Genomic DNA, 14058 nt, shown 5'->3' on the forward strand with positions numbered 1-14058 from the left:
GGATTTTTCCATGATCTCCACTCTCTACTGCAAGGGCTCCTCTGGGAGCATCCTGTTCCTGTCTTGCTGAGTGTATATTTTACTTCAGACAATCGAGAGTATTCTATTTGAGACTATAGACTATTTATTTTAGACTATAGATTATAGACTATTCTATAATTCATAATTTTGTTTCACAAACAAAATTTCCCTTTCTTAGAAAAAAATTACCAGACATTACAAATTGGGTAACAGGACTAAAAAATCACTCTGTAGATAGATCTTGAGAATTGAGAAAAAACTGTTGGAAAGCAAGGCTATTTACAAAAAGTGAAATAATTAAAAAAGATTATCAAACTATAAAAGATTAGGGGTTGCTAGCTTCAATTGATACATGTCTATACAATTCTTAATATCATAAAACTGTTTTACGATATCTTATAGTATCACCAGTATTTAGTAAAATTACCGATTTATTAAACATTGTAATTCTTGAAGTCTTTAAGTGGTTTAACGAAAAAAACACCTAAAATGACTTAAAATATAAAAAGTTAAAAATGTTAATCAATACGTTGTAGTAAAAAGTAACTTCATACCAAACTGTGTAATTATTAAAATAGTAAATAAATATGAAAAACTACTTCAAACATGGCTAAATAATGTCATGCCACCGTTAGAATCATTTTGTTTTTAATTTCATTGCAGTTATAAATCCTTTTGTTTACAAAAATTACTTAAATTAACGCTATTACAGTTCCGGAAACATTCTGGCTGAAGGCTACCTGCTATCCATTCATATTTACTAGGAACGGAGGGTTTTTAACTTCGTTCATTGCTTCGTTAGATTGGCTGCACTGGATAAATGCTAGTCATGCATTATGCGCGAATTCGTCTGCGTTTATGTTGAAGTGCTAGTTGAGTGAGGTATGCACTTATTTTCATTGTTTATTGTTAGAATATTAATAATGAAGTGACATTCTTTAATAATCCATAGTAAGAGTTATTATGCCAAGAAATTTTGACTGATATCATTTTTAACTGCAGTTTCTAATTTGTCGGTAAGTAATAGATGTAACATAACCTGCATTTTTTCGGCTAGTTACCTTTTTGCAAATACTAACTACGCACGGTTGATTGCAATTACATTAATAATTATAAGTTTCTTAATTAAATGGGTTCACTTCATCGTAACATTCCCTTTCCTTTATTTTGTTGTAGATTAGAGATAGACTGTTGCTACAAATGAAACTGTAGATCCAAACGATCAAAAAATGTCGACGGTAAAATGTGAATTGATTTTTTAATTTTCTTCTCAATAATTATTCGAGCAGTTTTCATTTTTTATGTACTTTGTTGATATAATTCGTCAAAAATGTTTACTGTTGAAAATTTATCTTCTGTAATTACATTCATAATAAAAGAAAAAACAAGCTTTTAAGAATAAGGTGGTAGGAATGTAAATTTATCAACCCTTAAATATGCATCATTGGTTAAACAGAAAAAAAAATATATACATCGGTTTCGCCCATTTGTAAACCTTTCATAAAATATAAGATCTGTGTGAAGGACACACAGATTAATTTCTACTAGAAAGCAGTTAAAATATAGGTTAAATTAATAAAAAATTACTTTAATCAAAATATTTATTTTGATTAGAATAAAGAGAATAGGAATACTACCTATTTTCTTTATTGTACAGAATAGGGTTGTACCCAATTATTCATATGTTACATTATTGTACATTGTTGTATTGTCGCATTGGTGCAGTAGAATAGTATTCTACTGCACCATGTATTGGGTGGAGTATATAACATTTGCTAGCGTACTATGTAGGAATAGACACTACTAGTAAGCTGTGCTATTACCTATTCACTCAACACAACTTTAATACCTAAAGATTCCTGGTTGTAAATTTGAAGGAATTCAGCAGTTTATATATATGTGTGTGTGTGTATGTATTTATTTATTAATACATAAAGTGTGAAAGTATAATGTAAAATGTAAGCACCTCCTAGTTTAACCCTTTGAGTGCCAATGCCCTGAAAACAACACTAACAAAAAATATTTTTAAAAAGTCGATTCAAATGGTAGTAATATGGAATAATATTTTTAGTTGTACTAAAAATAGTTTTTACTACATTTTAAACATAAATATTATGTCATTAGTCAGTTTTGGATGTTATTAAATGGTTTTGTGATAAATTTTTCTTTTGTATGTTGCCCCATATGTTGTTTACAAACAAAATGAAGCGAGCCTGATCCCCTGAGTGATAATACAATACAGAGAGTTTTAAATGATGATTATTTGAGTGTTAATTTGTTTCTGACATTGAAATCGAGTTTGAGTGTTCTGAACCCTCAGAATCCCTGCAAATGTTCCAAACAGTAAATTTTAGTGATAAATAATTATTTGTGTTAATGGGGTATTCCATTTTAATTCAACAAATTTTCAAAACTTTTATTGCATCATTATTTTTGATTTTGATGATATTTGGTATTTGATAATTACCCATCTTGTAGTAGCTAAAAAAATTTTTTTTTATGTTTTTAAAAAAAATTTTCATGAGTAATATTCTAACTTGCCAACAGGTAAAAACAGCCATTTTTGTCACTTTTTCCATGAGCTGTTGCATTCTTATTTTACATTATACAGAGGTCAAAAAGGGCTTTTTAGAAAGAACAAAGATGGAACTTCATCTTAGTGTACTTAAAATTCATTTTGTTACATAACCAAATCTTGTAATGTTTACTGAAGTTATGTTTACAAATTGTTGTTTTTTTTTCAAATTTTGGGCCCAAAATAAATAATGAAGGGCTTAGGGCAACAGTCCTGTTTTTTTACCTTTTAACTATTTGGTACTAGTAGTACTTATTATTTTAATAATTGGACTCTTACTGAGCCCTCTTCATTAAAAAAAAATGTCACCAAATCATAAGATTTTGAAAATATCTCATTTTTGGGGCCCAAACCCCAAATGTAGGACACGTAGTAAGTAATACAGCAGTAAGTAATTTTTATGAACTTTTAAACCATATAAACTTTATTTTGTTACCCAAACGGGTTGATGAGTAATGAAGCCATCAAAACCTCTAAAAACACTGTTCCTTCTAACTGTGAACAATGTAACCATAAAATTCAGAGCATGTATTTTTTCAGATAGTAATGTAGGCCTACTATACAAAATATTTTGATATGTCTATAATGAGATAGCTTATATTCTAGATAGTCTGTTACTTAGTATCACTTGCACTCACAAACTTATGTTTAAACATGAAAGTCATGCATTGACATGAATGTTTGCGTAATCCTGAATGTAAACATTGTAGAAGACTGAGTTACTGTTTTGATTTCAATATGATATGTTGTATTGTTGCTAGTGCTAATACTGTAGTTAGGTAACGTACACCTGTTTATAAAGTAATTTTATTAGCAGTGAACTTATATTTTATGTGATATCTTTTATTTTTAATTTTATTAGAGAAATTTTTATTTTAGCTGTAGATAAACTGGGATAAGACAAAGTGAGGTGCAATTGGTAGTTTTATAATTTATACTAATTGTATTGATATTGTAAGAACCCTTGCATTTTATAAAAAAGAATTATGTAGTGTTCAGTTGGAATTCACACTGAAACAGTATGTCACAAATTGACTTACAATAGATCTTCGGTATTGTACGATATTTTAGAGATAGAACAGCAGATAATATTGATATTTTTAAGAAATGGATGTACTAAAACAAAAAGTATCTGTACTTTTCATAAAACCAAATATTTAAATAATTATTTTCATATTAATGGGAAAAGTTGCTCTGATCCATTTAGCTGTCAGATGAAACCGGTTAAAAAATCTCTTTCACTTTCAACAAGCAATCCAAATTTAAAATTAATTCCAGGCAGAGCACTGTGTACAAAATTCTTAAACAAAATACAAAAACAGAAGATGATACAGAAAGCGAACTGGAATGTCAAGATATATTTGAGCCTTAATGTGTTATAGTTGAGTCTGTGAATAAAGCTTGTTCAGTACTTGACATTTCCCTTGTTAAGGTTAAAAAATTATCAAGCAGCACAAAGGAAGCACTTTTAAAAAATAAAGTTATAAAAACAGTCGAATCAGTTGCCAGTAAATTAAATGATTCTTTGATTTAAATATCTCTACAGAAAAAATTAATATTTTAAGTTTATTACCAAGCAGCTGGAGCATTCAAAAAATTCAAAATGTATTTAGTGTTAGTCAGTATTTAGCCTGTCAATCCAAACAGTTAATTAAAATAAGTGGAATTTTGCTACAAATCAGCAAAAAGAGTAAGTCACATAATTGATAAAAATATTATTAAAAATGTGCCAAAGATTTTTACGAGAATGATGAGCACAGTCGAATGATTGAGGCAAGAAGGATTGTGTGTGTGTGTGTGTGTGTATGGTCTACCAAAATGTAAAACTCATGTTATCTGCTCTAAAAATGAAATTTGATTATAAAATTCTCTTTTCAACCATGGTATGTGAAAAAAAAAAGTGTGAAAAATGTCCAGGCATTAATGAAGTGCTCAGATTACTTCAAGAGAGGTGGGATGATTTTGATTCTGAAATTATCTTCAAACAGTCTGTTTCTGTTAACCATTGTGAACTAACTACTCAACTTTTTCCATTTAAAGAGTACTTAGATAAACTTACTGAAAATTTAAATAACCTAAAAAGTCATCATTTTGTTGTAAAGAAACAAGCTAATTTTCTCAACGTTAAAAAGGAAAACCTGTTGGAGAGTGAATGTATTGTAATGAAAGATTTCCTTCAAAATTTTCCTTTTGTGATACAGGATGAAGCCCAGTCATATCACTGGTCAAAAACCTATGCCACAGTACATCCATTTGTCATATATCTTAAAAAAGAAGGAAAATTACAAAGCTACTGTGTGATTAGTGAGTATTTAAAACAGAATACTACATTGTTCTTCTGATTCCAAAAGCAAGTTATAAATAAAGTAAAAACACTTTTACCACAAATTAAACAATTTTTTATTTTTCTGAGGGCAGCCAGTATAAAAACAAAAACGTTTCATAAATTTGTGCTACCATCACCAAAGGTTTGAAATCGCAGCTGAATGGCATTTTTTTGCCTCATACCATAGAAAAGGACCATGTGATGGTATTGGTGTAACTATAAAATGAACTGTGACTAAAACAAGCATTAAAAGGACAGTCAACAATCAAATTGTTACACCTTTTGAAATGTACAATTATTGCAAAGACAATATTAAAAATATAACATTTATTTTCTGTTCTAATAAAGATGTTCAAGAGACTGAAGAATACCTGAGTTTTCAATATCAGGTAATCATAACAATCCCAGAAACAAGAACTTTTCACAGTTATATTTCAACAAGTCAGAAATGTATTCTGAAAGTCCGGGCCAATTCTGAATCAGAAATATTTATGTTAGTATTGTTACACAAGGAGATTAGTGTTTCTGATTGCTTTATAGGTTTACCAAAGCCAAAATATCTACTGTATATACGATGGCAAGTGGTGATTAAGTGAAGTCGTTGAAGTCAAAATATATGAAAATGAATAGGAATACACATTTTCCATTCACAGGGTCCTGGTACTTCATTCAAGAAATCATTGAGGGATAATCAAACATGGGTTCAACTGGAAATTATTTTAAAGATTATCACACCTCCAGAGCTTTTTCTATCAACTACTGGAGGAGAATACAACATTACACAATGATGAATGAGGACTTATCAGTTCTACTCAATAAAAAAATGGCACTAAGTAAATAAGCACTAAGTTATGTTAGTTAAGTTTGCTATCAAAATGTGCAAGATTTATTCATAACTTCCATTAGTAGGAGTAAAATAATGTAAAGTAAATTGAACAACTTGTTAATGTATTTGAATAGTTTATCATTTTGTAATTGACTATTTATAATGATCAATTTATTCATTCTAATGAGTTTAGTTGTAATTTTTTTATCTGATAAGATACATGCCAGTATTTTTGGATATGTTTATGGTTAGAACGAAGGATATTTTTAGCAGTTTTGTTGGCTTCATTACTCCTCAACCCCTTTTAGTAACAAAATGAAGTTTATATGGTCTTAAAATATATAAAAATTGCTTTCTGCTGTAAAAATTTCAGATTTTTGCCAACTGTCCCACATGTGGTTTTTGAGCCCCAAAAATTAAGCATTTTCAAAATCGTATGATTTGGTGGCCATTTTTTTTAATGAAGGACACTTTGTAACAGTCAATTTTTTTTTATGCATATTACTAGTACCAAAGAGTTAAAAGGTAAAAAATAGGCTTGTTACCCTAAGCCCTTCATTATTTATTTTGGGCCCAAAATTTGAAAAAAAAAAATTTGTAAACATTACAAGATTTGGTTATGTAACAAAATGAATTTTGAGTACAGTAAGATGAAGTTCCATCTTTACTCCTTCCAAAAAGCTGTTTTTAACCCTCTGTACAATGTAAAATAAGCTGTACATGCAACAGCTCATGGAAAAAGGGACAAAAATGGCTGTTTTTACTTGTTGGAAAGTTAGAAAATAGGTAGTCTATTACTCAAGAAAAAAATTTATTAAAATATTGAAAAAATATTTTTTGGCCACTATAAGTTATATACCAAATATCATCAAAATCAAAAATAGTGTTGCACTGATCATTTGTTGAATTAAAATGGAATACCCGTAATGTAATTGTGTACATATAAACATGAAATATCAGAACATTGAACTCATAATACTTTTTGCTTGTAAATAGTGATAAAATTTATAAACTGCACAATTTTAGAAAAATAATTATAAATTAGTTATTTGTAGGAAAAAGGACTCAAAAATTGGTTACTTTATAGAAAATGAAATGTAATTTAGTGTACTGTGACTTAAAAAATGGTAAATTTTTTTTTAATGAATATTATAACAACAAAATTAAAAATTAGGGAAAATATTTTTGGAAATTTTTTTCTAGTAATTGTATGGAAACATATTTTTATTATTGATAAAAAAAAAGTTATGCAATTTGGACAAAGAAAAACAAAGTTGTAGCATTTTAAAAAGTAGTCAGCATATTGTTAAAGTATGGTTGGCTTTCTATGCATACCCAGTTGTATAATAGGTGCATACCCAGTTGTACACTCTAAGGTAGTATATAAGAAAAACATTGTGGTACTAAAAGGGGATTACAAATAGTTTGTTTTCCATCATGGTAGGCAGAAAAAATCTTATTAGAGAAATAACATTATATTTATTAAAAATTAAACCCACGTATAATTGTTAATTCTTAATGATGTAATGAATTGGATTTGAACTTTTCTTTTACGTACATGTTAATGTTCTCAAATAGATTCATTAATCTTCAGCAATCAGATTGATCGCAATTCCATCTGATGATTTTGATTTGTTAAGTATATATTAGTTTTTAGGATAAATTGTAATTTAATCCAAGCAAAGTTCAATGAACATTTTTATTATTCCATTTGAATGATTAAAATACAGAGAGAGAAAAGTTAAACCGGTATAAAATTCCTGTACTTGTTTTTTTTTTGTAATTTAAAAGAAGCTTTATATTTACTATTGTTTTGTAATTTGAATCTTTTGTTAATATCACTTAGAAATGACGTGAAAGTTTAGGTATTATGTGTTAGGTGTTTAGGTATTAAGATTGAGTGTAAATTTGTATCATTGCTTTAATAACTGTACTGATATCTTTTAGTAAAAAGATATCAGTACAGTTATAAAGATAATATATCAGTTAAAAAGATAATAAACAGTAGTTTATTCAAGCTAATACAACAAAAAAATGACTGTTATAGTAGCTTCTTACAAATATATGTTAACAAAATAATTACAAACATAACTAGAGCTCATGCAGTATTTTATATATATACACTAGTAATCCAGATGGAAATTCAACAATTCAAAAGCAAGCAGGACAAAGTTATGTTTCGGTGCTATTAGTTCCTTGGTACTGTCTCCCGGCCAAGGCAAATATATATATATATATATATATATATATTCAACTGATTCAAATATTTATTGTTTTTGTAGTGAATGCTTGTAACTTGTTTGGATCTTGATTCCTAGGCTGGGAGACAGCACCAAGGAACTAGTAGCACTGAAATATAACTTTGTCCTGCTTTCTTTTGAATTGTTGAATTTATATCTGGATTACTATTTTCTCTCTCAACATCGAATATATATTTAAGGTTAAGATAATGCAAGACCTACTATAATGTCAGTAAAGAATTTTTTATTTTTTTTTTTTTTTTATGTCATGGTCTGTTTACGACATCAACATACTAGAATATAAGCTTTGTTGTGCTGAAACAACATTTTTCCTTTCACTATTAGTTTTACTGAAGTTAGCATTAATTTTAAAACTGCATTAATTTTGATAAAATTTAATGATTTCAATTATGTTTCATGAAATAATATACATTTTACTTGTTTCTAAAAAAAATAAGTATATTTAACGTACTGGAGCCCCATACAATATCTTTTTTATCTCTTTTCCCCCTTATTAATCTATTTAAATCTGAACTGAAATTAATCTTGAAAATTAATGATTCGTGATTTCTATCTCTGTGGCATTGTACAATTTTCATTGATGATAGACTGCTTTTCATGGTATGAATTTTATATACTGAAAACACATATAAAAAACTTAACATAACATTTAGGAATGAAAGACAAACAATGATAAAGAAAAAGGATTAAAACTAAAACTAAAACTGCAGTGGGTGTACAATATTTAAAAATATAAATATTTTGTGGTAATATGCAGAATACTTATTCTGCAATTACCACAAAAAACACAATGGAATCATAATATATTAATCAGTCTGAGAAATACAAGGAAAAAGAATTATATATATGTATGTATATATTAAAACTCATAAAGTAGCACAAGGTGATAAAATAATAATCAATATTTATGTAAATTATTATAAATATTTTAAGAACATAAACAAAAAATACCGTTACATTATAAATAAACAAAAATGTGTTTATCATATCTTATTTCAGTCACTCACAGTTAAACAAACATAAAATGTGTACTTACAAATACATCAAATAATTACATCTCAAAATTGAGTGTGTTCAATTAAGGACTACAATGTTATTATTCAAAATATTGTCCTAGTACATATTTTCTAATTAGGTGCGTGAGTGTGACTAATTACACTCATAATCAGTTTTACTTCATATTGTAATTCTTTAAAACATAGCTAAATAATTGATTGAATTCATGAGATAAGAGATTGTTGTTACAATATAAATTGGTAAGCATTTGTGAGATCTGTTCAAAAAGTATCTAATCATAAGCCAATAAAAAAGCAGTAGCTTACTTATTGGTTTTCAACTTTAATATCCTTTTTAATCCTTCCTCGTGATTCCACATATTTAACTCAGCAGTCTTGTCATTGCGAGAAATGTTTTTGTAGCTCTCTTTTGGAATGGCAATCAGTAGTGTCAATATGTTAATAATTTTGTGTTCTTGCCTGCCAAATCAGAATTCTAAATGCACCTAACCTTGAAAACAACCAAAAATGACAAGAAGCTGCCATTTGTGGTCAGAAAGGTGCCTGATGAACCTGTGGAATTCTGGGCTTGATCGAGAAATCCTGGATTAGAAGTGACAAATGCTTTATGATGTGATAGTCACTACATATTTGAAAATTCCACTTATCAGTTAGTTTATTACACAGGATCAGGTGTAATGATCTGACAGTTTTATAGTCATTGTTATGTTGGCATAATTGTCAGTGAGAAGGTGGGACCACTGTCCTGCCTAGCACTAGTCACACCATTTTAGTTGGTTGGATGAACATCATGTATTTGTGATTGAAGCCTATTTTAAAAACAATGATTCCCTTATCACTAAACAGCATTTATTTAGCAGACGTTATAATTTAAATTGAAACACGTCTGTTCACAGTAGGAATACAATATTACTGTGGGTAAAAAACTTTTGAAATACATCGTCTGCTTTAAAAATGCAATCAACTGGATGAAAATACAATACAAGAACACCCAAAAAAGATTGATGCTCTAACGTTAGCTGTAATGTAATCTCCATGATATTCAGCAGCAAGGCATGCTGTTGCACTAGGCACTTCTGATCAAAATATAAGAAATCTCCATGGCAACCTTCAGCTCCACCTCTGCAAGATAATGTTTTTGCAGAAATTCAGTGAAAATAGTTGGGCATCTCACAAAGTGGCAAGCAAGTTCTTCGAAAATGTCCACCAAGGTGCCATTATTCTTTAAGTGATGTACATTTTCATCTCTCTAGATGTGTCAATAAACAGAATTACCTCTACTGGGCTGCCAGTAACCCAGAACTTCACCTGCAACCACTTCACAGTCATCATGTTACAGTTTGGTGTACAGTTTCAAAATTCGATATAATAGGCCCAAATGTTTTTGAAGAGTCAAATTATAGAATAATAATAATGGCTCATTGATATGTAATGATGTTGGGTAACTTTACTACCAAAACTGAATGAGGTTAGTGACAGAATTTGGTTCCAAAAAGATTGTGATACTGCCAATATGATGAGAATTTTCATGGATATTCTTCAAGAAACCTTTCCAGGATGTTTGATTTCACGACACAGCAACATTTCCAAGCCAGTGCATTCACCTGATCTGGGGCTATTTGTGACTTTTTCTTTTGTGACCATCTTAAAGATAAAGTCGTCTGTGGTTAACCGTGTTCAGTTGCAAAACTCAAGGAAGCTATTCAACATGAAATTGCAGCAGTTCCTCTAGTGATGAAAAATTTTAGAAGAGATTAAATGAGAGCATGAGGAAAAATGGGAAACATTGGATGACATAATTTTTAAGTAAATCTGTATAAATTGCTTTTTAATAAGATACATTAAACTTTATAATATTATGAAATACATTTTTTCATTGTTCCTACAAAATCGTCAGATCATTCTCCCAGACCGTGTACTATGAAGTTCTATGTTCATATCATCCTCAACCAGTTCATGAATTTAATAACAATAAGTGATTGAATTATTGTCAACAGTTAAAAAGAAAATAGTCTGTTACCCTTGTAAATACTCCTTACAGGTAAAGCAACATTTAGGCTAGTATAAACAATACATGGAATATGCATTTTTTGAAGCTATAAAAAAACTGTATAACCATTGAAACTAATCTCCAACATTGTTTTATCAACAAAAATAAAAGTCTGGTGCAATAAAGTGAGCAATGATCTTATCAAACCAAATTATTTTCATTTATAGACTTCCAGGTAATTAGTTCCAGATAATATAATTTAGACTTCCAGATAAGTTTCAGTTATCTAAGCATTTTCACAAATGAGCTAGTGTAGCTTTTAGTAGATGTCCCACCATCGATACAAACATGTATTTATTTCCAACAGGTCATTTCATTTTTATTGTTCTTTTGGTAATATCCATGTATGCACCATGTATAGTGGTGCATAGTAGAGTTAGCCCTGCTTGAACCCATGATATTTTCTATATAGGTCCTCTTAACAGAACTGTTGCACTTGACAAAACTGCAGAATACAGTGGGTGTAGATTCATTTGTCTCTTTTCCATAGGTATAGTGATCATATGAATGGACTTCTGACTTAAAGTTTGTACTGGTGGGTTACAGCTTAATCTTATTCCATACAGTGATATCCTGTGGCCTATAAAAGTGACAGCTGATGCTGCATTACTCAGGTTTGATACTGTCAGGGATGCAGATGATTGTAATATTAGCATCATGACTTAATAAATCCCTTCAGGAATAGTATGAGTCACGTATTGTAATCATTGCACAAGTGACAACTGCAAGAAACAAGTATTTTTGGAGTACTATTTTCTCCAAAGACGTTTTTGAGGTTAGTATCATGAATAAAACAAGCTTACAACATATGAAATAGTTGATGTTAATACACTTGTGTATTTTTTTATTTTTCTGTTATTACAGTTATTTATATTTGTGCATTACAGAATGATGAGAACTGAAATGAGTACTACTGACGCATTTTAACTTTTAAGAGAAAAAAGTGTTAATTTTTTTTAATTTGGTATGTGTTTATATACTGATATTCTTTTATGTAACTTGATATGTTAATTTATCAGTTATTTAAATACGAGTAGATCATGATTGATTCCAGTTGTGTTAGTATTTCAAATAATAGTTTTTTTTTTAGGTAGATTTCATAAGAAGCTTCCTGTTGTAATGGGTACCGTGATTCGACTTTGGGAAAATTTCAACATATCTTCTGTTTCATATCCCCAGACCCCAAAACCACCGTCAGTTCAAAAGTTTATATATATATTTGTGTGTGTGTGTGCTTCACTTTCTTGTGGACGCGATAACTGCTATAATTTTGCGCCTATCACTTTCAAATTGATACATAAAATATAATGACCCAAAATCTCAGTCGAGTTCGCTAATGGGCAAAATCGGACCATGGAGATATAAATGGGAGGGCATTTTTGAAAACCAAAATATCACTACAACTTTCTTATTAAGTAAAAAATCGAATTTCTTTAAAGTTCCTACTATTTTTTGGATAAGGGCTTAAAACTTATATAGGTAAAGTTTTTTTTTTTTGGTATAACTAACCATTGGCCCAGGAGGTGGAAGAAATGGAGTTTTGAAGACAAAAAAAATCATACTCCATTAATAGTCACAAGCGAATCAGTTCAAAGTGGTTATTAGTCCTCTAAACATTACCTAAAACCTTTGTCTGAAGCAATTTTTGATATGATCAATCCTTACGGCAAGGTATGATCAAAATGTTGCTAGAATTGTAAGAAGATGGGGTTTGTCATATGCTAAACATGTGAAACTTTTTTCACATGCAAAAATTGCCCTGATTAAATTTGAAGTTTTTCTTAACTTAAAGGTAGAATTCTTTTTTATCCTCTACTTACCACTGGTGAAATCTACCTCCACCTTCTGGCCTGCCAAAAGGGATTTTTTTAACTTATTTTTCCTAATGTGTACATTACAATCTTTCAATTAGTGAATAGTAAGCAACCTCCCTATGGCCCATTGAAATGAGGATGATAAATATGACTTGTAGATGAGGTGTAGTCTTGTACAGACTCAGTAGTCAGTATGCACTGTCTAGTACTCAATTACATCTGTATAAAGACACCTAACTTTTACTAGGATTTGAGCCTCAGAATATATGACTTCGAAAATCAGCTGCTAAACAACTGATTTGCAATGACGAGTTAAGTAGACCAGCCCTGTGGACTGACTAGTAGATAAGTGTAAATTTTAATAGTAATTCGTTAAAAAATGTTGTAATTGTATAATTAGGAGCTGTTTTGATTTGGATAAATAAACTGTATTTTGCTATTATGATTTATTTTTTCCCCATAAATAAAATTTTTGATAAATAATATCTGATAAGATATTTTTAAATGTTATTTTCATTAATTTCCTGCTTATTTTAAGTAGAATTAATTAATTTTTTTTTTTTTTAATTCAAAATGAATTTTCACATGTTTTTTTATTTGAAAGTTCTCAAAAAAATTGGTGAAATGTAAATGAAAAAGTACTGACATAGTCAAGCTTACTTGTATATATCTCTGATTTCATAAACAATTGATTTTGAAGATTTCTAGAATTCTTTTTTGGTGCTAATGAAATCTTATTGAATATAATTTTGTTAATATTTGTATTATTTTCTTATCATTATTTTTTATTTTTTGTTTCAGCTATGTTGTACTGCCCTCCAAACATAACAATTAGCCAAATCTGGCTCAACCATGGTACATCTGAATGTTTTACAGCTACACTTACATCGTCTTTATTGTTATTATTCATTTTAATATTTGGATCAACTCAAGTTTATATGTATCATAAATATGGAAACTACTCTCCTGCTGTTACTAGACATTCATTTCTTTATTACTTTCAGTATTTTCTATCATACTTCCTTAGTGCACTTGCACTATCACGTTTTATTCTTCAAGTTACATTTCTTAATCCAGGAGCTATTTATGGGTACATGGTTAGTAAATTGTAAAACAGTATTATTTTTTTCCAAAAGTAAGTAATTTGTATGAGATTGTGTAAGCTATTT

The 14058-nt window shown here is 29.3% G+C and overlaps 1 protein-coding gene across 4 annotated transcripts in view; it reads left to right on the forward strand.

The window, feature by feature from the left end:
- Positions 1-812: 812 nt before the first annotated feature.
- The window catches only part of Hmt-1 (ABC transporter ATP-binding protein/permease Hmt-1), an 89809-nt gene continuing 76563 nt past the window's right edge, over positions 813-14058 (forward strand). Inside the window, exons 1-3 of one of the 4 annotated variants that reach the window (XM_075365311.1) lie at positions 840-1037; positions 11963-12039; positions 13691-13986. In XM_075365311.1, the coding sequence (XP_075221426.1) occupies positions 13693-13986 (294 nt within the window). In that variant the 5' untranslated portion in view covers positions 840-1037; positions 11963-12039; positions 13691-13692. Of the gene's footprint in view, positions 1038-11829; positions 11851-11962; positions 12040-13690; positions 13987-14058 lie in introns of those variants that run through there. The other 3 variants (XM_075365320.1, XM_075365305.1, XM_075365324.1) reach the window with 3 other exon arrangements.

Source organism: Lycorma delicatula, chromosome 1 (genome assembly GCF_047948215.1).
Source record: "Lycorma delicatula isolate Av1 chromosome 1, ASM4794821v1, whole genome shotgun sequence".
Lineage (NCBI taxonomy): Eukaryota > Metazoa > Arthropoda > Insecta > Hemiptera > Fulgoridae > Lycorma > Lycorma delicatula.